The following is a 26,597-nucleotide window of genomic DNA, read 5'->3' on the forward strand; positions in this document are numbered from 1 at the left end:
AGTGGCCGTTGTGCGTTTGTTTGTTTATTTATTTATTGATGTATCTGTGCGTTTCATTTGGAGGGCCTGTGTGCATCATCAGAGCACTGGCTGCCCCTCGTGTCGATGAGGAAAGCATCGCTAATCGTATTCATCGTGTGGCGCTCAGTGCAGGTGTTTTTAATCAATCAATTTAATTAACCGCCAAATTCTTCCTTCTTGTGAGCCGAGCACCTGTTGGCACCCAGGGACGCCAATCCCTTGGCCCCAGACCTCTCCTGAGTCTCGGTGGCGAGTCGGGCATCCAGACACCGAAAGGCAGTGTTTCGGTCATCTGCTGGGCTGTCACACATGACTGAGTACGCACCGCACACACTGACAGGCTGTAGTAGTTAGACGAAAGAAAATAAAACTCTCAGAGGACACTAGAGACGTCTCATTAAAACAAATCAGCATGCTCCTCCGATGCTTTGGCCCCTTCCCCTCAACGCTTTATAAATATCTCCCGTATCCATCAGCTAAACGCCGTGTTTGTTTTCCCTCACCTGGGTGCTCGGAGTGCTTCCACTCACACGTCCTCTGGGGAGCTAACGATCCCGTGCGTCACACGCGTGGCTCCAGGAATAGTTTTTATATCGGTGTGAGCTGAGAGACCTAATCAATCATCCCGGACCGCACTGCAGGCCAAGAGAAGATCGGGTCCTTCTCATTAAAGCATTTGACAGCGATTTCCCTTGTGTGAGAGCAGCCGCTTTGGAGCCCCAGTCATAACCTTGACAAAGAGCATCATTGAGCACCACAGAATCAAATAAAATGAGTCGTTAATACATTTGTCAGCGTGGGAGAACAGGCACTCTTATTTTCTTGCAAGATCTTTATATTATTATGCTTCTTCCAGTCCGTACACACCTGCTATTGTTATTCAGCTCCTAACCTACTTGCTTTTACATACTATTGACGATGCTCACGACTCCTAACCTAAGACACTGTTACGACTTTGAGTTCACACTATCACTGATGTTAACCTGCATACTGCCGAGTTGTGCGCTTATGTTGGTGCTGCAGTTCTTGCCATGTGCATAACATTGTGTGCAGATACTCGACTGATACTCGACTGTAGCCACCTACTGCAGGTCATAGGAGACACTATTCAATTCTCATGGGAGTCCCAACCCTGCGAGAGGCCAAAGGTTCCCGCTCCCACGAGGTTCTGCGCTCGGCCCGGCTTGAGTGACAGCTGCCCAGCTGCCCTGTGTTTAGCGGTGACATCGTCAAGGCCTGCAGCCCGACGGGCAATCAAGGCTCTGATTGAAGTGCAAGATTGTATGTTATTAGGACATATGATTTAGGGGGGTGCCGAAAATATGTATAAATCACAGTCCTGAGGGGGTAATTTGTGTTCATCATTCAGAGACACAAGAGTGAAAGTGCAGGTGTATTTTTAGTTTGGTCTATTATTACCCCGGCTGGCGCTGTTTCTGAATTTTCACACGAAATCACCTCTGAGGGGATCAGTGCGCCACGCTGCCGAGGGTGTGAGATCTCGATGCGTTCCACGTCTGCAAAATGCGAACCTCAGTCGGTTAGACACCAGCCTGTGATTTAAATCACTCTCTTATTTTTATTTTTTCACCCACAGCTGCCCAAAATACCACGATGTGAGTGCCGCTCTGCAGACAGAGGCGCTCCTGCTGTTGATGGCAGTCTCTCGCCCCGATTCGCACCCCCGAAATAACCGTGTGATCGGCACTGGCTGACTCTGCGTGTGTCTGACCGCGTGTCTGACCGCAGCCTCTGCCACCGAGCCATGCAAACGCCTCGGGAAGCAGGAGGTACACAGGTATGGCTTATGAAACAGAAGTGCAATATAAGTCAATTACAGGAAGCGTGAGTGACCAGTAGAGAGGATCGGTGCCAGGGGGCGGGGCAGCTCTCATCAAAGAGGTGTTGACTGACAGCTCTCATCAAAGAGGTCTGACGAAGAACAAGTCTTAGATATTGAAATTACAACTCTATTGATTGTGTTGGGGGGGCAGGGGGAGTGTTGCCTCTTTTAATGGCTCCTTCTCAGTCTCTACTGCCAAAAATGTAAATAAAAGAAAGAAAGAAAAGGAATGAGAACAACTTTCTTTTTAGATTGAAATGATGCCCTAATTGATTTTGAAAGGCGGCGGATGTGTGTTGTTGAGGAGGGTGGGGGGTGCGCCCCCCCCATCACTCTTTGAACGACGGCGTTTGAAGCCAGCGGGGCTCGCAGATAAAAGACGGTACCTGGCACCGGGGCCAAACACACTCCCTTTTAACACCCGCTAAAAATACCGCGCTGAGCCGGCGTGCTTTCAGCGGCACGCCATCAAACAGAGCGCTCCCTCGAACCAGCGCTTCTCTCTGGTCTTTGATTTGCTCATTGTGGTGGAATAAGAGAAAGAATATGAACAGGGAAACAAAAAGTACTCAATCATAATCACAATCATAGCAATAACAATAATCACAATAGTAATCATGATAATAATGATAGTATGAACAGCACGATCGGTCAAGTGCTTTTTTATTTAAACCAGAGAGTCTGACGCCGAAAGCTGAGTGGCAAGTGATTACCATGGTGACTACACTGGCGTGACGTTGAAAGATTAAAGATTAAAATGCACTTCAGTGGATAAAGGGGAGAGCTCGCAGTTTTGACATGTGGGATGCAGGAAAATCCTTAAAGGGACAGCCTGCTTCCCCCTGGATTTGAGGAAGGACTACTTCCCGTTCTGGTAATTAGATCACTTCGGTAAATCAACCAGGGCGCCACCGCTCTGTCTGGCACAGGACCGGTGAGTCAAAAGATGTCCGGTTTAGGCCCTGAAGTACCCACAATGCAGAGGGGGTATACATCAGACCCGCAAATTAATATCGCTGTCCACAAACAGCGTTTGGTCTGTCCAGCAGTGGCAGATAACTGGGGGAAACTCGGGTAATAAACCGCAGTCAAACCATGTGAAAAAAAGGGCAGAGACTCTACAGGAAATTAACCAAGGTTCATACTTCACTTTATTAGAAAGCCGCTGTTGTCGTCGTCACTGTTTCCAGTTTTTATACAATTCAAATTGGTCCACGCAGTCATATGATCAATACAAAGTTAAAAGTGTTCTGTATATATATTATGTATACATATTTCCTTTTCCACAAAGACCAATGTACGTCTACCCTACATAAAAGAGATTCACAACAGCGAGTCGTTACATTATGCACATCTCGTCGATGCGGTTACTGTACAAATAACAGTTACAATTCATTTTAGTTTTGATGCTTTTATTGATGTCTTGTTTGTGGGGGGGGGGTTCACTGCCCTCTGACGTTCACTACACTAAGCTCACAAACTAGAACAGAAGGCACAGTTTCACACGAACTGCAGAGGAGGAAAAATAAAAGCCAGCATGCGTCAGTGAGAGAGACAGCGGGGGGCTCCCGGACGCGAGTCGGGGGTCGTGTTTGGACGTGTGGCGGCGGGGGTTGCTGCCCGGAGTTGCCGCGCTCTGGGGTGCGTGATGCCAATGGTACGTTCTTGCCAGACGGCCTGATAATCTAGATGATCTCAAACATTTCACAGTAGGTTAGAGTTGATATCTACACAGCTGGAATGCACGGTCTGGGTAAAGCTTTGTTTTTTCCATCGCTGTCGCCATCTCCTTCAAACATCCTGTCCTACCCGTCCCCCCTTATGTGTGTTGCTTTCAGGACCTTACTTGTGATACTACTTGTGCAAGAAAGACGCACGTTTTCACTATTTGTTACGCTGAGCCACGTGGGCCCGGGTTTCCATGCGCTGCGTTTGTGTGGTGTGTGAAAGGCACAGCTGTCGATGGCAGGAGATGGAAAGGAAAGAAGATCTATGATAGATAGGGGGCGGAAGAGGGGGGTCCTGGCTCCGGCTCACAGAGAGCTCGGCATTCACGTCTCGCAAACAAAAAAGTCTTACTCAAATACTGCTCTTTAAATATTCATGTATGCAAACGCCATGTGGAACAAGTACACCAGACATCTGCGGACATCTGCAACAGAATCCAAAACCAAAAAACTCAACTGAATTCAATAAATCCCCAAATGCACTTGAACACTGCGGTGGCCGCAACCGGCAGGCACTGCCAGAGACGGTTGGCTCTGGGCTTTGTTTTTATACATGTTTATATATAAACCAATACAAAATAAGTCATAAATAAAGAGAAGGTAAGAAAAAAAGAGCAGGCGACGGTTTTGAACAGATCAAGCTAACACTTCTAATGAAAGACAAGGTGTTAAGGAAGTCAGCTAGACATTTATACACAGTACTGTAGCTACCACCATAGTTTGGCACACGTGAGCTATTTAAGACAGTTTACAGAGCTGTGCCCAGCCAAGAAGAACGAGGGCAGGCCCCCAGCTGACAGAGCCGTGTGACAGCGGGCCGCCCTGTGCCCCTCTCCCTCCCCCCCGCTCCTGTCTGTCTGGAGACATTCACAGTGAAAGCTGGAGTTGCCGCGGCGCCAGGTTTCAGTTCGAGTCGCCCGCCATCACGCTGTCCACCACCGAGCCGTCGTCCTCCGCGTCCTGAGACTGCGCCGCCGCGGCTGGAAGGACAGACACAGGCAGGCGGGGTTAGCGGTGCGGGGCAGGGACCCCCCAGCTGGCACAGGGTGAGAATCTATCTGCGCTGTGGCGGACTGGCACCAGGGAAATTACCTCCTCACCTCAGCCCTCGAGAACCTGGTCAATTAATGTATTACAACACATGTAAATATAACCGAGGACAGCTCCTGACCCATGAAACAGACAGATCCCTGTCCTCCTCAGGGATTGGCAGTGAGACATTATGCACTCTGGCTTAACGGAGCAAGGTCACCGAGCACTTGGAGGGAAGGGAGAGAAATAAAACACAAATCGATCTTCAGTTGCTCTATAGGCACATAAAAGTCAGCCCTGCTATCAAACACCAGGGAACTCATTTTTTAAATAATCGATGTATTTTACCCACATGCTGCTTGTGTTCTAGTTTTGTGTTTGGCTTCTGAGTCCTGCTTTTCTGAAAAGTAGATCTTGCTCTTCATGCAGTTTTATTACAATTTGAAATCCTTGGGGACGGAAGTCTTCTTTTCCTTCTTTAGTTTGCTCTGTGATGACTTAGGATTTCAATTATGGTGCCTTCTGGGACACACGCAAGTGACAGCATCCTCCAATAGGAAGAGCCAATGCGATCAAAACGGAGGCTCCTATTCCAAAACCCCGTACCCGGGACCGCCGCGGCGGGGGTGTCGATTCAGACTTGTCGTTACACCGGGGCCTGCTGTAACAGCGACAGAGGGAGTCACACGGGGATAAGGCAGGGAGATGGCCGGCTGTGAATCGCCGGCCGCCAGGAGGACAATTCTTTCACTTTCAGTAATCGACCCAAAATAAAATGACAGTGTAGGGGGCTTCTTCTCCTTGGGGCAGCGATGGCCACCTGTCTGAGCTGGGTGGCTCATTCAGGGTGGGCCGCTGTCTCTTTGCAACTCAGAGAATCCCCAGCGGAAGAGACAATACAGTATAGAGAACAGAGAATACAGTTTAAAGAATAGAGAAAAGAGAAGAAGGAACAGAGAACAGAGAGTAGACAGTTGAGGAGAATAGAGAATAATAAAGAACACAGAATACAGCTCAGCATAGTAGTCGTGGGGGGGGGCACCATGTACTTCCCCTGGCACAAGGGACAGGTAACCAGTCTGGTGTAAGATCACCCCAGGCTGCAGGTTTTTTTGTGAAGAGAGAGGCGCTCTTTCCTGCTTCCTGTTATTGTTGGCATGTTTCTTGGCATTCAAGCTACAGTTCAGCCACACAGTTTTGTTATTAAAACACAAGGGATACAACTCACAGTGAAGCCTGGGATTGGGGTGTGTGTGAGTGAGGACCCCACTGCCAGAGTCAACTACTAGAAGACCAGCGTCAAGCCCTGGGACTCATGGACTCCCACGAGAAGACTGGGCCCGGGGCGGACGGGTGTCTCTTTCCTGCGGAACAAGCCGACACCAGGAGCACCTACCTGCCGTGGGGTCCAGCTCCAGGGCCGAGGCGGTCGGGGCCGCGCTGTGGCCGGGCTGCTCAGACTCGGCGGCCGCCTCCGCGGGGCTCAGGTCGTCCGGGGGCCAGCGCAGCTCCCCGCTCTCCACCTCCCCGCTCTCCGTGGGCTCCACCACGATGGACGGCAGCCGCTTGGACAGTTTGGGATAGCGCTCGTGGGAATCGGGGAAGATCTGAAAGGCAGGGGTTAATCTCAGCCGGGAGCACAGAGGAGCTGTCACTTACAATGCTGCAGATGCATCAGCTGCAAGCACAGCGCTCCACTGGAAATACAAATGCCTAAAACAACAACTGGATCAAATTAGTGGATGAGATTAACTGCTCGTGTCTGAGGGAGGGGAGGAGATGGACAGGATGATTGGAGATGAATGGTGAACGGACATCTGAGAACGGAAGTGATTATTCTGCGGAGCTGCAGCTGAGAAGGGGGTTCCAGCGACGGAGGGACCGGCAGAGACGCAGGAACAGCTTGTGGTTCACCGTTAATCAGCAGGAGCCGAGCGAGGGCCGGGGCTCAGCTGGGACGGGCTGATCCACAGCTGCGGTGATGGGTGCTGACACCCTGAAGACAGGACACACTGATATCGCACTCCATTTGCCGCTTCCACAGGCACATCTCCGTTCCCTTCACAAAGCTTAGGGACGATTTACAAGTAAAACAGATTCTCTGAACAGCCGCGATCGCTCCGAACGTCAGCCAGAGCCAGCACGATCAATTAGTATTATTTTAATGATCACCTTTATTACACGTCCAAGAACATTTCCCTCACACTGAACTACAGCGACATCTCTCCCTGACACAGTGTGATTCTGCTCCTGGAGAACGAGCGCACAGGAGCTGCTGGCGTTTCTGTTCAGCTGCGTGATTTTCATTTAGACCTGATTTAATTTACTCAGAGATTCAATCAGATGAAGAGATGAAAATCATCCTTCGTCAATGAACTAAAAAAAAAGTCAGTTAATGAGATTTGTGTGTAGTCTGGGAGATCCTTCTGCCGCCCCCCACAGGGAAGACACCCCCCTCCCATCCCAGTTAACCCAGAGTGCCTGTCTGATCACAGTCTCGGGGGAGCGAACACAATCCATTTCAAGAGCATTGGAGACAAGTCCCAAACTCACCTGGAAGGAGATTGCCGGCTCCTCAGAGGCGGCGCCCACAATGAAGTCCTCCATCACCGGCTCACATGTGTTCATCACATCGGTCATCCTGCGGGGGGAGGAGTACACCGCATTACTGCCGTCCATGCTCATGAGACACACAGAGACTTGTGTGTGGTGTGCGCAGGGGGTGTGTGCAACTGTGTGCCGTCTGTGTGTTTGTGGTTGAAATGTAGCACTTCTCTGATACCTTGACACAGGGTATGTGAAGTATCATTCGAGTGTTGGCCGGGCTGCAACCACTCCCAGCAGCTTGTGTGTGTGTGTATGTGTGTGTTTTTAGAATGGATTAGGACCCTGCAGTCTGCTGACTCTGCTTGGCACGGCGTGTTCCCAGGTGTGCCGGTGCAGGTGCTGGATGTGTCGTCGTCAGCTCTCCTTCCCGGAGTCGAGCAGCTGGAGCTCAAGGTTGTGCCGAGGAAGCCGTGTCTTCCTCTCCGGGACGCTGCAGCTGGGGTCCTGCTTGAGGTGAACTGGCAGGGGGGGCTTGGATTTAAAATCTTTCCATCCAGTTCTCGGTCGACTTCAAGTGTTTATTTTCATTATTGTGCGCCACTGTAGTGCTGTTCAGTACTGTGCACAGATTGTGGGGCAGGGGCTCAATCCAAAAAAAGGGCACCCTGTCTTGGCGAAGTGTGGTCCGGAGGGAGGGGGCGTGCTGACGAAGTGCATTCTGGGGGGGGGGGGGGGTGCTCGGGTGTTCTGGGGTCTATCTGTGCACGTGCCTGGTGCTATTGGTTTTCTGATAACCATAAAAAGTCACCGGAAGACATGCAAAGTTGTATGTTTGACACTCCAGAAGGCCAGGAGGAAGAGTGTGTGTGAGGGAGGTTCATTCAGTGAAGATGCATCTCGGCCAGCTTCCTCTAGTGGGCCAAGCAAACATGTACGAGCAAACTGGATCTGTCCCTTTAAAACGATTAAAATGGCAGCAGTTAAATCAGGAGTTTATAACAAGCAGAGGCCAATCCACCTCTCAGGCTCAGACTGCAGCTTAACAATCCCAGAATTACATCCAGTTTCTTTACGGGACCGTTCGACAGCGATGGCCGGACCGCCCCACTCCCTCCCGTTTCCAGCTCTGCCAGCCGTTACACTCAGCTACCACTTGTGCTGCCGGCTCCCGGTGCTACCGCTGTCGCAGTTCTTGCGGATGTGTGACCAGCTCTGTTACCCGCTCTCTGCCGAGGCCTGAAAGAGGTTGTGGTCGGCTCTGCAGCTGCCTTCCTAACACACGTGGTTAGGAATTTGAGCGCCTGGCTGGAATGGACTTCCTGATTCCTACAGTGCTAAAAACAAATAAAAAGTCCCCCCAGCCAGCTGGAGGCATTGGCCTCTTCTCTGCGCTCTCACACTCAGGGCCATATGTAAATAGACACGGCGCTCTGCTAAGCCCAGCCTCGCCCTCGTCTCTAACCACCAATATCCAGTGCTAGCCAGCAGTGCCGACAGAGATAATTTGCCTTCACTCTACGATTTGCAAAAGGCCTGGATCAGGATCTCGAGTCCTGGGAACTGACACCAGGGCAGCAACCCACATTCGCACAGACACAAACCTGCTCACCGACAGACCGAGCTCTCGCTGGAGAAATGTGACGTGAGACCAATCTCACCCCACAGACCCTGAGCTTTGAACAGTGTTCTCAGCGAATGAGCAATGTGGGCTGAACCGTGAGGGCCTGCATTTATTTCATTTGTTATTTTGCACACATTGCACCGATTCCTTCCACAGTATTTTTGTTGTTTTGTTTTTTGTTCATCGGGTTGCTTTTTTCGAGTAGCACTTTGCAGCCAGATGAGCTCACACCATCCTTAGATGCGTTGTCATCCTCGCCCTGCCTGTCCCACACACAGGCAATTAACTCCGACGGTTCCCTCGGCCCAGGCTCCGGTCATACGCTGTGGTTCTGATGCCCAGCCGGGGCACGGCTCCTGGCACGAGATGGGACTTTCGTATCGGGGGGCACCGCTACCACTGGGGCCACTCTGGGCCCCCCAGCGGGACTGTCAGTTGTCCAGAGAGTCGCTCTGCAGGAACCGTGCGTGTGTGGTTACCTCTAGTTGCCATGGAAACCTCACCATCACTTCACAGCCGCCGTGCATTCGGTTCGAGAGGCACACTTCACACCTCCGAGTGGACAGCGCTTTTGTTTCTGTGTTTGTTTCTTTGTGTAGCGTTGTTGTGGTTGTTTTTGCTGTGGTGGATTTCTGTTGTGATTTTTGCACCTGCTCTTGAGGCACGGAAATAACACAATAACGCGCTGTCACTCACACATCCTATTTCCCCTTTCTTTAGAAACAAAGCAAAGAAAGAAAGTGACTCGAGGGCTTCTCCAGCACCCCGTGGGAGTATTTCTGTGTTTGCTGCTCTCATGTCCCTGGTGGGAGAGGTTTTAATAATACGCTGTTCTGTGCAGTAACTTTAGGCTGATCTCTGGCAAATTCCGAGCAAAATGGTATATGTATTTGTCTGACAAAACAGCTGAAATAAAAACACACTTTACTTTTATTTTCCTCTTTAAGAAATAATTGCCACGGCAGTTTGAAGCTGGATGCTCTGCGGCGTCAGAGTGCATTACACTGAGAACGGTGTCTGAAATCACAAAGCTCCCGGAGGCTCACCACGCACTACCGTGTCAGAGTGGGGGGTTACACTGGTGCGTGTGTGCGATACGAAAGGTGTGTGCTTCTCACCCACCCTCTGGGACTGGTGCAGTGATGTCACAGCCCAGGTATCTATCTGAGCAACATGCAAATAATTTCCATCTCTCACACGGGGGTGGGGGGGAGAAAACAAGGCCAGAGTTCAAAAGTGCGGCCGGTGGAGCTCAGACTCAAGAGCAGTTACGTCCGGGGGCCTTGGATACATGTTCCTGGTGTTGAGTGGGTTGTGGGGGTGTCTCTCCAGTGCCGTTCTCCATGCGAGCGCCACAGGCCAGCAGTTTCTACACCTGCCTCACCTGCATCAGACACAGGAAGGTGTGTGTTTCAGGAAGCAGGGTGTTAACTGTGCTTATTATGCTTAATTGGTAATTAAAGAGCTCAGGGTGGAATGGAAACCCTGCCGCGATCTCCGGCCCTCGGGGCACAGAAGTGGAAGAAGGCCAGGCCCTTGGGGGAGTTAAGGACATTAGCAATAGGCTGAGAGTTCAGGAAGTGACACCACACTCCTGCCATTTACCAGGGCTCTGAGGGGTCTCAGATGTGGAGGGACACAGTGTCAGACTGTGCTGTGTGCTTCTCCCATAACTGGATACCACACTGGATCATTTCTATGAGGTTTGTCTTGGAAAAAAGGCTCCCTTCGCCTAAACCCACCCCCCCGTTCCTGTTTCACATTCGCATCGCTGCAGAAAATCAAATCTGAGGGAGACGGATCATCGGATCAGCCCTGAGTGGCTGCGGCGACGTCACAAATCGGCTGCTTCAATTATTGAACAAGGTAAATACGCACAACACTCACTCACACAGATACACACAGATACACACAGAGACACTAGACACACACTCTCAAACCCACAAACACAAACCCACTCACACACATACATACACAGATACACTTGACATACACACACTCAAACACACACCCACAGAGACTCTAGACACACACACAGCACACTCACACTCATCAGCTGGGACTTCAGAAAGTGACTTTAGTCTGTACTGTCCTCACACATCAAGTTAGTGGAAGTATTAACAATTACTGCACAGCTGCTAATTCACACCTGAATCACACAGCTATTTGAGTTAAAGAAGATATCTAAGGATTTAATACAAACTGCAGATGTGCAAAGACAGTAATAATAATAAAACAAAATTCGTATCTTTGTTGCAACAAAGACATGAACACGAATGTTGCCAGTAAGGAATATAAATGAGTTGCTCGAATGGAAATGCATTCAGATGAGACTTAATGTAGCCATTCAATTCCCATGGAGCCACGGAAAATTAATGCATTTGTTAATTATCAAATGTCTCCCCCCAACCCGCGATGGATGTCAATGTAAATCTACTTTACATACCGCCTGACACCGTGGAGGTGGCGTTAGTTATTTCATCATTGGCACAATCAGCCGCAAAATGCGAATCGTGCGAATTATACTGTTATTTCACGATGATTTTACGGAGAGAGAAAAATATGTGACGTCAAAAAGAATGTATCACTTCAAATGACTGTGGGTAGAGCTGACAGTCCGCAGTTCAGCCCGGGGACGGACAGTTGAAACGCATCTCAGTGGAGTTTAAAACGAGCGCATTGAAAATGCAATGGCTTGTGTTACAAGTTGTGTTCTCTGGCTTTTGTTTGTGCAGAGAAATGTGTCTTAACAGTCACTGCGATCCCACATCACCCGCATTAAAATGACACGGTGTGACCTGTACTGTGCTGGATTCCCAAACACACACAGCACACATGCATGCTCCGTGATTTAATACAGTTGGTGTTGTGTGTGTGTGTGTGTGTTTATTTGTATTTGTGTGAGCGCATATCCTTCCCGTCTCACTCCGGAGCACCTGGGAGGTCTGGTCCGTGTCGGTTCAGGTATTACTATTAGATGCAATTACTGTCACAACAAGCCACGCTGTCCGAGGCTGCGAGCGGCTCTTTGAGATGCAGCACAGAGTCTCCCGAAGACCGCGGACCGCAATAATGGCACCGACCCGGTCCAGCCCTGTCGGACAGCATCCCTCCAGCCCGGCGGCCCGTCCGACTCTACTTTCCCTGAGAGGAAGCCTCTTACCTGGTCCAGTGGTCGGTGCTGTGTCCCTGCTGACCCGCCCAGAGAGGTATTCCGTAAAGAGAGGCAGTTTAATCTCGGTGCCGGTGCCGGTATTACGGTTGCTTTCGCAGAGAGATGCCCAGTGCGCTTTTACCGGCTGTCAGGAGCTTCACCCAAAACGTGCCCGTCTCCAGAGCGCTCACAGGGGGACTGGGGTTTTAGACAAACGCGCTGCGAGAGAGAGGGAGAGGAGGAGGAGGAGGAGGAGGAGGAGGAGGAGGAGCAGGGTTTGCGCAGCGCTCAGTGGAGGTACAGGCAGATGGAGATCTCGGTCTTGTCGGCTCACCTGACCGGTACCAAACACAGTGCAGTGCCTATACAGCCCCCCACCTCGGGATACTGGATACCTGCCCTCGGCTGTGGGGCACAGTCACATCACCGCCCCCAGTGCCTGGACCTGACTGTGTTGTGCGATTGCAACAGTGTGGATGTTGATCTAGTGTAACCCCCCCCCCCCCACACACACACACACACACACACACACACACACACACACACATCTCACTCGATATGCCTTTGAAATGTCATTGAGATTCGCCGGCCCGAGGTGTCCATCGCTGTTCATGTCTCCTGTCCCACCCAGCGCCGCGGCTGCGTGTCCGCTCGGCTTCATGTCAGGAAGTGTTTTCATCCACAGGAACCGCCGCGGAAGTCGTGGATTGTCCGTCTCTGAGCTCCCTGACCGGCTGCCATTGTTCCCTGGAAGGTCATCTAATTGTGGACACACTGACACAATCACACACCCTCACTCACTCCCTCACACACACACACACTCTCACACTCACTCCCTCACTCACTCTCTCTCTCTCACACACACACACACTCACTCCCTCCCTCACACACACTCTCTCTCACACACACACTCACTCCCTCACTCACTCTCTCTCTCTCACACACACACACTCACTCCCTCCCTCACACACACTCTCTCTCTCACACACACACACTCACTCCCTCCCTCACACACACTCTCTCTCTCACACACACACACTCACTCACTCCCTCACTCACTCTCTCTCTCACACACACACACACACACTCACTCCCTCCCTCACACACACTCTCTCTCTCACACACACTCACTCCCTCACTCACTCTCTTACACACACACACACTCACTCCCTCCCTCACACACACACTTACTCTCACACACACACTCACTCACACACTCACTCCCTCACACACAATCAGTCTCACACACACTCACTCCCTCTCACACACACTTACTCTCACACACTCACTCCCTCACACACACACTTACTCTCACACTCACTCACTCCCTCACACACACACTTACTCACACACACACTTACTCTCACACTCACTCACTCCCTCACACACACACTTACTCTCACACTCACTCACTCCCTCACACACACACTTACACACACACTCACTCACACACACACTTACTCTCACACTCACTCACTCCCTCTCACACACACTCACTCACTCCCTCACACACACACTTACTCACACACACACACACACTTACTCACACACACACTTACTCTCACACTCACTCACTCCCTCACACACACACTTACTCTCACACACACTCACTCACTCCCTCACACACACACTTACTCTCACACACACTCACTCACTCCCTCCCTCACACACTTACTCTCACACACACTCACTCACTCCCTCACACACACACTTACGCTCACACACACTCACTCACACACACACTTCCTCACACACACCCTCTCTCTCTCACACTCACTCACTCCCTCACACACACACTTACTCTCACACTCACTCACACACACACTTACTCTCACACTCACTCACTCCCTCTCACACACACTCACTCACTCCCTCACACACACACTTACTCACACACACACACACTTACTCACACACACACTTACTCTCACACTCACTCACTCCCTCACACACACACTTACTCTCACACACACTCACTCACTCCCTCACACACACACTTACTCTCACACACACTCACTCACTCCCTCCCTCACACACTTACTCTCACACACACTCACTCACTCCCTCACACACACACTTACTCTCACACACACTCACTCACTCCCTCACACACACACTTACTCTCACACACACTCACTCACTCCCTCCCTCACACACTTACTCTCACACACACTCACTCACTCCCTCACACACACACTTACGCTCACACACTCACTCACTCCCTCCCTCACACACACACTCACTCACTCCCTCTCTCTCACACACACACACATTTATAGTGGATACATCTATGTGAGGGGACTGTGTCGGCCATGAATAAAGACTCCCCTGCGAATTCCTCCAGCGCGTCACCCAGTCAGGTGGAGAAGAAAGGAGGAAATACTCAGAAAGCGAAAGTTCAGCCAGAAGTAATGTTTCTTTTGATGCTTTCGATCTCCCCAGACAGACGGGCAAGAGAGATCATCTGTTAATTATAGATATGAGGGTACAAAGTGGGTAGAGTTTAGTTTGTAGGATATCAAAGTTGGTAGATAGTGTACACAGTAGAGTGAGCTAGTTTCATACCGAAGAACATTTACTTTGTTTAAAGACTTTATTATCACTATTATTAGTGGTGGTAGTAGTAGTAGGCCTACTACTGATGTTATACACTCACCTAAAGGATTATTAGGAACACCTGTTCAATTTCTCATTAATGCAATTATCTAACCAACCAATCACATGGCAGTTGCTTCAATGCATTTAGGGGTGTGGTCCTGGTCAAGACAATCTCCTGAACTCCAAACTGAATGTCTGAATGGGAAAGAAAGGTGATTTAAGCAATTTTGAGCGTGGCATGGTTGTTGGTGCCAGACGGGCCGGTCTGAGTATTTCACAATCTGCTCAGTTACTGGGATTTTCACGCACAACCATTTCTAGGGTTTACAAAGAATGGTGTGAAAAGGGAAAAACATCCAGTATGCGGCAGTCCTGTGGGCGAAAATGCCTTGTTGATGCTAGAGGTCAGAGGAGAATGGGCCGACTGATTCAAGCTGATAGAAGAGCAACTTTGACTGAAATAACCACTCGTTACAACCGAGGTATGCAGCAAAGCATTTGTGAAGCCACAACAGGTACAACCTTGAGGCGGATGGGCTACAACAGCAGTAGACCCCACCGGGTACCACTCATCTCCACTACAAATAGGAAAAAGAGGCTACAATTTGCACAAGCTCAGCAAAATTGGACAGTTGAAGACTGGAAAAATGTTGCCTGGTCTGATGAGTCTCGATTTCTGTTGAGACATTCAGATGGTAGAGTCAGAATTTGGCGTAAACAGAATGAGAACATGGATCCATCATGCCTTGTTACCACTGTGCAGGCTGGTGGTGGTGGTGTAATGGTGTGGGGGATGTTTTCTTGGCACACTTTAGGCCCCTTAGTGCCAATTGGGCATCGTTTAAATGCCACGGCCTACCTGAGCATTGTTTCTGACCATGTCCATCCCTTTATGACCACCATGTACCCATCCTCTGATGGCTACTTCCAGCAGGATAATGCACCATGTCACAAAGGTCGAATCATTTCAAATTGGTTTCTTGAACATGACAATGAGTTCACTGTACTAAACTGGCCCCCACAGTCACCAGATCTCAACCCAATAGAGCATCTTTGGGATGTGGTGGAACGGGAGCTTCGTGCCCTGGATGTGCATCCCACAAATCTCCATCAACTGCAAGATGCTATCCTATCAATATGGGCCAACATTTCTAAAGAATGCTTTCAGCACCTTGTTGAATCAATGCCACGTAGAATTAAGGCAGTTCTGAAGGCGAAAGGGGGTCAAACACAGTATTAGTATGGTGTTCCTAATAATCCTTTAGGTGAGTGTATAATGGATTACACACCACATACAATGGGAATTGTGAGAGATCAATGGATGCTGGTGCCGACATTGCGTGGCAGTGATGCCCCCCCGTGCCGCGCAGCTCCATTGCTGTTTGTTGTGTGCTTGCAGTGGGCTGCTCTGAGGCAGGTCAGTGTGGTGAGCGCAGGTGTAAAGAAGAGCCACAGCGGTGAATAAATAACGAGCAGCGCATGAATCCTTAATGGTGGCACATTGATCCTGTTACGGGCGCCGAGCGAGATTGATTTACAACTAAACTCCAGAGAGTGGGCGCACGTGTGTGTCCGTATGCGTGTGTGTGAATGTGTGTAACCGTGTCTGTGTGTCTGTAGGCCTGTCGCTTTTCTCAGATGTCGCCCGAGAGCGTTGATACACGCTGTGATTCAAGGCCTTCCTCTGGGGAGAGCAGAAAACACAGAGCTGAGACGGACCCTGACCCTGACAGAAACACAGTGCCAGCGTGGTAAGTGTCGGACAACAAAATCAAAAACAACACAACCCAAATCATTCAGCCCACGTGGCCTGTTAGGGTTGGCTCTGCTGAACAGCTGGCAAGTTCTTAATGTAATGAGCTGAACCTAAATCTCAATCCACACAGGGATCAGGGTCCTGGAGTCACAGGGGGTGGGGGGCCTAACTGGAACCCTCCGGAGAGACCCCCGCCTCCCAGGGCATGTTCTGCTTCAGAGGGTCAGTAGGAGACGGACCTGCCCTGGTGCTGAGGCTGCTGCAATGGCACAGGGAGCTCTCCCTCTCTCTCCCTCTCTCTTTCTCTCTCTGCCTCTCGTTTTGTCCATGTCTGTCACATCATGAGCGGCTTCTCCATCAGGCCTCGGCAGCCTGGGCTCAGTAGCCTAGTTCAGTGCTGCTCAACCCCCATCCTCTTTCACTCCTTCCTCAGGCAACAACACTCAGAGATATCCCCCCTGTCTCAGACTGGCGCTGGCTGAGGACACTGAAAGCGCTGTCCCCAGCACAGAGCGATGCACTAACAATGCATGCTTTCTTATGAGTGACAGAGGGATGTATAACATCAGTGAATGGTTATTGATAAACTCCATTTTGAAATACGTGAACAATACCCGACCTCCCTTCCTTAAATCTCCGAAGAGAGCGCAGGGTTTCCTGTCTGACCCGGTCCAGCAGGTGCCCCAGATCACGTGTGTCTCAAAATCATCCCACCTGGAGAACCGCTCTCCTCCGGCGCTGGCAGGTAACTTTTTCCAGCTCTCAGTTGCACGGCAGGGGAAGGTGACGCACGGGAGACAGCTGCACGACATGAATACCCACCGCCTTTAAATCTTTAAACATGCTTCCACTGGCGGCGGCGGCGGCGAGGTCAGGCAGGGTGTGATCCTCTCCTCCAGGGAGAGGCGTGCCCGGGACAGGGGAGACAGCCACAGTGCTGGTGAACCACAGGTGACCGGGCCCCGGGTGCAGTGCTTTAATTAGTCTCAAGCGGTGGTTGGCTGTTCTTTACTCTTTCTCTCCATGATTGTGATATTCCCCCTGACTCCCTGGGGAGCGGTGAAGTGAACACTAACCTACCCTGTGGGAAACTGGGAGCTGACCTTCTCCAGAGCCCACCTGCTCTGCCCTTTGTTTCTTCTATTCTGTTAAATGTATATAAATATATATAAAGCATCGGGGGATGACAGTTTTAAAGAAGAGCAGATTCCTAAAAGCCGAGGATGTTATTGTGTGTGACTGTCGCTCTCTCTCTCTCTCTCTCTCTCTCTCTCTCTCTCTACTGACCTGGCCGCTGTGTGGGGGACGCCGTGTGTGGAGTGGATGAGGAAAGACTTTTTAACTGTTTATGATGATGTTATGGGTTTTTTAATTGGGTAGTGGTTTTGTTTTTATTATGGATATGGATTGTTGGTTTTTAGTGTGTGTTTTATTGTGTTTTTAAGTTGGATTGTTTGGTGCATCTGTGTACTGCGTTTGGTACATAGAGGCAATTTAAAAGTCAAAGTCTCTCTCTCTCTCTCTCTCAGGGTGCACGCTGCTCAGACGCTGTCCGTGACTCCAGTGCCGTGCCGATGCCCTGGAGGAGCCGGCGCTGTCGGGCTCGTGTCTGACCTGCGCTGCTCTTCAGTGTGGAGTGGCTGAGACGTGACTGGAGCTGGGCTATTTAAAGCAAATGCAAAGGTATTTGCATGGCCTGTGGCTTCCTCTCCCGTGTCCCTGTTCTCTGTCAGTTCTGCTGCCTGGAAACAGCGTGTTTATCCCTATCTGTATTGTTTTCTGTGGCTCTGGCTCTGTCTCTCTGTCTGCGCACACTGCACGGGGAGTGTTGATGCTACCTCCTGTTTGCACAACGGACACACAGTGACACTGTGGGGTGCCGTTATAAACAGCACCTCTGCAAGGAAGGGAGGGCTCCCCCTGCTGGAGCGTTTGAGCTCAACGTCCATGGAAGAAAACCAGACAGACACCAGTCAGCCCAGCTCCCCGGCATCTCATCGCCCCTCAAGTAGTGGCCCGAGGGTTGACTGGCACCCGAAGGTAGTGTGGACTGTGGACGGGTCGGTGCACATCCTTTCATTTAAGTGCATCCCTCCCTCATCGTCCCCAGGAGCTGCCCTGGCTGCCACACACACACCAGTCCCCCTCAGAGGAGTCTGTCCCCAGAACCGGTCCTGGAATCACACACATCTCCGTTCCTTGCCTGTGTTTGTGTTCAGTGTCTCGGCTCAGACTAATGCCTCACCACCTCGCTTGACATTCATTTCCTCCCGCATCGCTTCCTCCGAGCGATGGAGGGCGGGAGAGAGAGAAATTAAAACAGAAAAAATTGCATCCCCCTCGTGAGCTCCTACCACTGATTACATCTGAACAGGTTTTTAATTAACATCTCACTAACGAGGCCCCCGAAAGACTCGAACACAGCATCTTGGTGATCTGCTAACAGGAAGTGCTCTGGAACCGCACGGGCGTGACGGACAGCTGCAGAGCAGACACGCCGACTCGATCACCACGGAGCAGACGCTGGCAAAGCAGATCTGTTTCTGCTTCCTAATAATAAAGACATTAATAATAGTACTATTAAAACGTATGTATTCAGTTGCATTGGCTGCAGGGCTGTAAAGACTGAGACAAAGGTCAGAGTTGTGATTTAATCGTGAGAGACTCAGCGTTGGGACACAATAGTGCAGCCTGCCCTCTCCCCCTCCACCCACCCAGAATTTCAGGAGTGGAGGATTATGGGGCTCTGACAACCTTTTCCAGGGCATTACAGCGCCTGTAAGCTGATTACAGCCCTCGGACGGGACAGGAGCGCTCTGCTCAGAAAGCTTTACCGCAGATTACCAGCCCAGTGAGGCCCTCATGCTGCACCAGTGTGAGGCTGGGGGGTGGGGGTGCAGAGCGTCCTGGTGTAGGACGGACGCCACCCAGGGTCACGCACCCCTGTCCACTATGAGCTCTGCAACATCAGAGGTGCGTCGAGAGCGTCCTGCAGGGACGATGGGGTCCGCTGACCCCTTCACTGCATTCACATCTGTCAGATGTCAACCCTGTCTGGGGTCCCCAGCTCTTAAAGGCAGAGGTCGGTCATCTACTGTACGTCGGTAGCTTTGCCAGAACTGATTATTATTTGAATTCAAGGTTTCTGGCTAAGGACCTCTGTGTCTCGCACTCCGCAGGACGCTCACAGACACCCATGTCAGCTCCCACTGCCCTGCCGTGCCACAGCAGTCTGGCACGGGAAACACACTGTCCAGTTACAATGAAGGGACACGAGACTGGAATGGCTATATAATACTGGATTCATTCATTCAAAATAACAATCTGTAGTGCTGTATGGTGCAGACAGTGTGAGACAATCCCGGCCTCATTGTCATGCACGGCGGAGTGCAGAGACGTCAGGGAATAAGATCCCGGCCTGCAGATCGCTCCTCGTCTGTGGATACAGTCACCGAGACGCCGAGTGTGCGGCTCCAGTACAGTACCGCACAAAGGAGATGCAAATGAGAGCGTCGGGGAGAATTTAAATGACTTTTTTTTTTTCTACAATGCACAGAAACAGCTTCACTTGTGCCTGAAGTGGGAGAAATGGGCTCTAATCTGCTCCTGCCGTCCGTGGCGCAGATTTCCATCTCAATGCCGGGCAGGTGCATCTGAAGGGTGTGTGTGGCTCTGACCTGCCAGCGTCTCTCTCTCTCCTCCTGCTTTCTCTTCCTTTATCCTTGCTTTTTAAACATTTTGTTCTTCGACACAGAAAGCACAGATTGATCGGCGCACCTTTGTTTCTGAAGCGAAAAAGCAGCTGAGCGGCCTTGGAGACAGTGAACGATGAATACGTGTTTGTATGATCGTTGACGTTGTTTCGAGTGCTGCATGGACTCCCCTCTTCACCTGTTATTCCCATGTAGCTTTGGAAGAATAGCGCTGGACTCTGGGGGTCTTACCACAGTCTAGACTCCCTGTGAATGGCAGCCACTGACACAACACTTCCATCGCTCACATACATAAAAAAATACAGATCATCATGAAAGCAGACGGATTAATCAGGCTGTCGCGAGAGAGGAGCGCTGGCACATTGAAACACGTGTGTTTTCCCTGAATTTCCAACAATGCTTCAATCAGGGAATCAGGGATCGGGGAGAGCGGCGCCGCGCGGCTCTTTGAGTGTCACTAAAGACAAGGGAGTGAATATGAATATGAATATGAATGAATGAATATGAATCTCTTCACGAATGCACAGCTGCTGCGGAGAGTGCCGTCTCCAGGGAATACCCCCCCTCACCCCGCGGTCGTGCAGGTTTACACTGTGGGTGGATAGTCCTGCAGTTCCACAGCTGTCGGAGCGGAACGAGGGGCCCGTCTATCTCGGGGAGACCACGACAGGCTCATTGCACACGCTGTGGCGGATCTGTGTGTCACTACACTGTCCTTAACAGCTGATGGTGATGGATGCATTTTAATGTCCAACGCAAACAAAACGGCGCAGCTCCCCTCAGCCCAGTCCAGCTCAAATACCACTCCTCTGGTGTGGGTTTGTCTCCCCCTGCTGGACAGACGGCATCATAGACTCTTGTTCCCTTGCAGGATTATTAGTCCAGGTGTTGACTGAGGAGGGGAAACATCACAGCCACCTTCCCCTGCAGCTCCAGTAGCGATCCCAGAACGCCACAGCTCTGGGGCACCTGACTTATTGACATTTTAGTGGGCCACACTCCACCAGACCCCCTCATGTCTCTTCCGGACCCAGAACCGCCCCACCATCCGGAGGAGTCTCCCAGACCGGAGCTGCAGGGGGGTAATTTGACAATCAGGGGGCTTTAGAATTACAGTAAAGTCTCTCTTCTTCAAGTGACGTATCTCTTCATTGCTTCTGTTTCTCTATTTTCCTAAATACACCAGTAGCTGCCCCAGTCGTACACTCGCCCCACGCTATTTGCCCACCGCCCTAGTAGCTCTCTCTGCTCTCTGCCCCGACACACGGCAGCCCTGCGTTCACCCCGGGCACGGCTCGCCACGACGGGGAGGAGGAACCAGGCGTCTGGAGGGCAGGAGGCAGGGTGTGGTCCGAGTCAGCGCAGGTGTGTCCCGTCCGTGTCGGAGCTCCAACAAAAGAAACTCATACAAATAATCGAACAAAGAAAACACGTGAGAAAGAGGATACATCAAATACGTCATCAGAATCAGCTGCACCACCAAATAAGGACAGAAGTCACATCACAGTGACCAATCAGTGAAACACAAACAAGAATAATTGTTATAACGGTGCTCATCCGCATGTATACACATATTTTATGCAGATCGCCAAGCACCTACAGTGACAAAGCACCCCCACAGCACCATCTATGAAAGATTCTGCAGCTGTCCCCAAGTGTGACCCACATCTGCAAAGAATTACACCTAAATACCTTAAACAGTCCCGTCATACACACTTTCGCCACCAGAGGGGCCCATATGCAAACGATACACAGGAAGACACACACGCCCGCGTCTCCAGTGTGATCAGGGCTTTAGGGTTTTCCGTTGGACATTTGCTCATTGTTCACGTCCTCAGTCTTTTTAAGGCCTCTTTTCTGCCATGAACCCAGGAGCTGCTCTGAGGGGGACGGCTGTGGCTGATGTTGCTGTGTGTGTGAAGTGGGACACTGGGTCCTGGATCTGTTCTCAGGCTTGCAGTTTATTGCTGTTGCTGTTGTTGCTGTTGTTGTTGTGCTCTATTGGTGTCTTGTCACTCACCTTTTGTCTCCCCAATAGACCAAATCCTCTTAAAATCCTCTTATTTTATTATATATAAACACATGCATATGATATATATCTACATGAGATATCTGTGGAATTTCGAAAACGAACACAAAACCCAATGAAAACATTAAACTCCTGCAGACGGCAGAGACGGCTTCGCTGGCTGCGGGTCGAGCTGGAAGAGCGGACCCCCCTTCTGGGAAGCCTGGCCTGCGCTGCGGTCCGGGGGCGCTCCTCACGCAGCCCCCCAGCCCCCCGGCTGCTCCTCACACCGGAGCCTCTCTGTGGGAGTCTGTCTACCACCCTTTCTTTTGTCTCTCCCTCGGCACCTGAACATGTCTACCTCTCTCTCTCTGTCCCTCTATCTCTCTTTCTATCTGTATGTCTATGTCTATCTTTCACATTGTCTGTCTGTGTGTCTGGGCAGCGGGGGGGGTGCTGGGTGGGCCAGAGACCACCCTCCCCTGAGAGGCAGAGTTTAATAAAGCTGGCTACCCCCCCCCCCCCACACACACACACACACACTGTAGGAATGCTGAGTGTGTGGAATGTGTGTGACACAGGCTGAGGAATGTGTGTGTTTGTGTTCGGGGGGCGTGGGGGTGAACTCTGGCACACGGGACAGACACACATGACGCAGCGCAGACACAGCCGACTCCCCGACCACAGACTCCAAGAGGAGTTCTCACACCGGGGCTGCGGCTTGAGGTGTAACCACACACACAAACACTCACACACATAATCACAGTCACACACTGTGATTCAGCCAGAGGAGAGAGCTGTGACACATACTGTAAACACACACACACACACAGGCACACACGCACTCACACACACACAAACACACATACACATACAGTGATAGTGTGACAGTGTGATAGTGTGCCCCCAGAATGTCCTCTGATGCAGCCAGTGAGTGTTATAGAGACAGTGCTGAGACGCTGTGCAGCTTGTTGACAGTGAGGCGTATGAGTGCGTCTGTGTGTCTGACAGAGAGAGAGTGCGTATATGACTGTATGTGTGAGAAAGGGTGCATATATGAGTGTGTGTGTGAGTGTGGCGGTGTCAATGTGTGTGTGTGTATGTGTGTAACTCAGGAAGGAAGGCTGTGGCTGTCAGTGCTGATGGACTGTGATCTGGGGGGCCGGGGGGCTGCTGGGGTAGCTGGCAGGGGTGGGGCAGCTGCTCCGCTGGGAGGATCAGGAACCACGAGGGCAGGGATCTCAGCCCAGGGGTCACCGCGGGGTCAGCGCCGGCCACGTCCTGCCACCCGGCGACACTGCCAGGACATCCTGCCTGCGCGGAAACGCACAACACAGGCAGGACCGACAGCGGCTGTGGGCAGAGACGACCTCTCTCTCTCTCTCTATCTCTCTCTCTCTCCAGCAAGGCCAAGGGGATCACTTATTAATTATTGTCAGATCTTGTGACTCTGATCACATTGTGTCCATTCGAATGCCAGGGACTCTGAACTGTCCCCGTCCCACCGCAGCCCTGGCTTCCCCTCTCGTGAAGGACACTCACACAAGGGCTGAATCACAGTCTGATCACATTGTCCGCTGGTGAGAAAACAGGATATTCCCCCCCCCAATCCCAGTGAGTGTGTGTGTGTGCGCGCAGGAAAGCTATTTTGTTTGTAATTTACATGCGAGGGACAGCCACACATGGGTTTCTCTTTCTTCCGAGCGCGTCCGCCTGCTTTGTTTACGTGAGATGCTTAGTTGTTAATGACTCTGCGGTGGAGTGTTTATGAGTTTTGAAGACAGGCATCGTGCGGGACCTTGACAAGCGGGACACACTATATGCAGATGGAGTGTTTTATTGCTGCCACAGTATTTATTAAAGACCACAGTTACACAGACACACGGCTCAGTCGTGTTCGTATGACATGGCGGTGATTCAAGGACAGCTAACGTGTAAACAATCCGCTGACTTCCGTGTGTTTTAAATAAACATTGTTCATTACCCCTGGCCTTCAATGGCATCTTTTCAAAGTCTGTTGAATGTTGATTCGGGCTGGAGCAGGGTGTCAGACTGCAGTCCTGCGGGGCTGCAGTGTCTGATGGGTTTTGTTCCAGCCTGGCTCTTGGTTCCTTAATTGGTCTCATTAAACAATTAACTGGATCAATTGAACACTTCTCTTTCTAGACTCTGTTCTGTGGGTTCAGTGTTTTGAGACACCATCAAATTGGCTAGAACAATGAAGTATTACACTTTCAAGATAAGCCCACTTGAGTAAATAATGACATTAATGAAGTAAGTGGGAGCTCCTGTTGAAAGAAAAACCAGCAGACACTGCGGCCCCCAGGCTGGAGAAAACTGTAAAGATACAGATGACTGTACAGGCTGTGAACTTCAGATTGCCAGTTCGCCCTGGTAGACTAGTCTGCCGGCTCATTTGTATGGTATTTCTACAGTTTGCGCGCATTGTAAAGGTGGTGAAGTGTGTGAGGGGCCGTGTCTCACCGCGCCTGCGCCGGATGCTCCTCCCGGGATGAAGTCAGTGCCAGCTCTCTCCCGGCCCCTGTCAATCACGGGGTGACGTCAGGCGACGCGGCGGCGCTTCCGCTGCGGTGGGCGGGGCGCTGTCCCGGTCTGGACGCAGAGACTCGGGGCTGGACGAGCTGCAGCCATATTCCCCGCGCCAGCGCCGGCGGATCGTCCTCACCCAGCGAGCCGACGCGCAGGCACGGCAGCCCGCACAGCGAGGGAGAAAGCCACCGTCCGTGCGCCGAGACAGCCGTATCCCCCCGCGCCGGCCATGGGCGCATCCTAATCCGCATTCCCGAGCCGCCGCGGAGCGCAGGCAGGCCGACGGAAAAACAGGCAGAGACACCCCTCCCCCGAGCGCACGGCGCAGGCTCGCCCGGGATCGCGGCCGATGGGGCCGGCCGTCTGAGCGCGCCGCACGGCACTGTGCCCGGCCCGGGCGGGGGGGCGACGACGCCGTCATGTCGGCCAAGGTGAGGCTGAAGAAGCTGGAGCAGCTGCTCCTGGACGGCCGCCAGAAGGACGAGAGCTTCCTCAGCGTGGAGACCCTGCTGGACATCCTGGTGTGCCTGTACAACGAGTGCGCCAACTCGCCCCTGCGCCGAGAGAAGAGCGTGGCCGAGTTCCTGGACTGGGGTGAGTGGGGGGCACAGAGGGGGTGAGAGGGGGTGAGAGTGGGGTGAGTGGGGGGCACAGAGGGGGTGAGTGGGGTGAGTGGGGGGCACAGAGGGGGTGAGAGGGGGTGAGAGTGGGGTGAGTGGGGGGCACAGAGGGGGTGAGTGGGGTGAGTGGGGGGCACAGAGGGGGTGAGAGTGGGGTGAGAGTGGGGTTAGTGGGGGACACGGAGGCGGTGAGAGTGGGATGAGTGGGGGACACGGAGGCGGTGAGTGGGGGACACGGAGGGGGTGAGAGTGGGGTGAGTGGGGGACACGGAGGGGGTGAGAGTGGGGTGAGTGGGGGACACGGAGGGGGTGAGAGTGGGGTGAGTGGTGGGCACAGAGTGGGGTGAGAGTGGGGTGAGTGGTGGGCACAGAGTGGGGTGAGTGGTGGGCACAGAGGGGGTGAGAGTGGGGTGAGTGGGGGGAACAGAGTTGGTGATTGGGGGGCACAGAGGGGGTGAGTGGGGGGCACAGAGGGGGTGAGAGTGGGGTGAGTGGGGGGCACGGAGGGGGTGAATGGGGGGCACGCAGGGGATGAGTGGGGTGCACGGAGTCGGTGAGAGTGGGGTGAGTGGGGGGGGCACGGAGGGGGTGAGAGTGTGTGGCAGGGTGGGGTGTGATGTGCTGATGTCGGTGCATCCTTTTATGAATTAAATCAAAGTTGTTGTGCATCTACAGTTCTGCATATAAAGACCCGTCAGAGGTGCGGTCATGCAGGTGCTGAATGCTTTGGACCGTCGGGAAGGAATGCGGGGACACATGCTTGTGTTGCTGTTTTGTATGTCAAGAACTGCGTCCAGGTGACTTGAGTGCAGTGTTGAGCTGCAGGGAGGGCTGGGGGGGTAATCTGCGCTGCAGATCACGGGTCACACGTCCGCAGGGCTGTGGGGCAGTGTGTGCGTTCCGGGCGTGTGGTCGCCTGCTTGATTTCCTCCCCCCTCCCTCACTAATGCTATCAAAACACACTTATCTCCCCCCACTGAATGATTCACTGCAGCCCTTGTGATGATACCGGATCATTGTCTGGACCTTCGCCTATTCCAGCAACAGTCACCTACAGAGCTGTTAGATGCGTGATATTAGTGCAGCGTTTCTTGTGCTTACAGTTGATCACGTCTGCTTAGTTTTTATGGTCGCAGCAATACTGTACTCCTTTGTGACTTACTGTGATTTCCCTGCTGGCTGATTGAAAGAGTTGTCTGAGAGGACGCACTGTGGAGGGGCTGCTTGCACTGCTGTTCCCACCCCATAAAACCACCACAAAGCTGCGGCACCGTAACTGGGTACAAGTTACATAGTTAGGACCATCAGCTGCACTTTGTAAGAAACAAATACATTAAAAAAACATGTATGTATACACTGAATATATCTATAAATAATATCTTTATATAAGGATTATAGAGTATAGAG

General features: G+C 51.7%; 2 protein-coding genes across 5 annotated transcripts in view; one reads left to right on the top strand and one right to left on the bottom strand.

The window, feature by feature from the left end:
- Positions 1–2,997: 2,997 nt before the first annotated feature.
- LOC136717120 (protein LBH) lies at positions 2,998–12,667 on the bottom strand. 2 transcript variants are annotated; one of them, XM_066694600.1, is made up of 4 exons: positions 12,499–12,667; positions 7,177–7,264; positions 6,020–6,230; positions 2,998–4,571 (listed from the first exon to the last, which is right to left on the bottom strand). In XM_066694600.1, exons 1-4 carry the CDS (start codon positions 12,546–12,548, stop codon positions 4,495–4,497), a joined length of 426 nt encoding a protein of 141 aa, XP_066550697.1. In that variant the 5' UTR covers positions 12,549–12,667; the 3' UTR covers positions 2,998–4,494. The 2 variants fall into 2 exon arrangements, with proteins under 2 accessions (XP_066550697.1, XP_066550698.1); XM_066694601.1 differs by lacking the exon at positions 12,499–12,667 and adding an exon at positions 11,955–12,383.
- An 11,936-nt stretch (positions 12,668–24,603) lies between these two features.
- Positions 24,604–26,597, top strand: part of cdc42bpb (CDC42 binding protein kinase beta (DMPK-like)) — a 44,716-nt gene continuing 42,722 nt past the window's right edge. For 2 of the 3 annotated variants that reach the window (XM_066694991.1, XM_066694992.1), the window contains exon 1: positions 24,606–25,164. In XM_066694991.1, the coding sequence (XP_066551088.1) occupies positions 24,990–25,164 (175 nt within the window). In that variant the 5' untranslated portion in view covers positions 24,606–24,989. Of the gene's footprint in view, positions 25,165–26,597 lie in introns of all 3 variants that reach the window. The other variant, XM_066694993.1, reaches the window with a different exon arrangement.

This window comes from Amia ocellicauda, chromosome 21 (assembly GCF_036373705.1).
Source record: "Amia ocellicauda isolate fAmiCal2 chromosome 21, fAmiCal2.hap1, whole genome shotgun sequence".
NCBI classification, from domain to species: domain Eukaryota; kingdom Metazoa; phylum Chordata; class Actinopteri; order Amiiformes; family Amiidae; genus Amia; species Amia ocellicauda.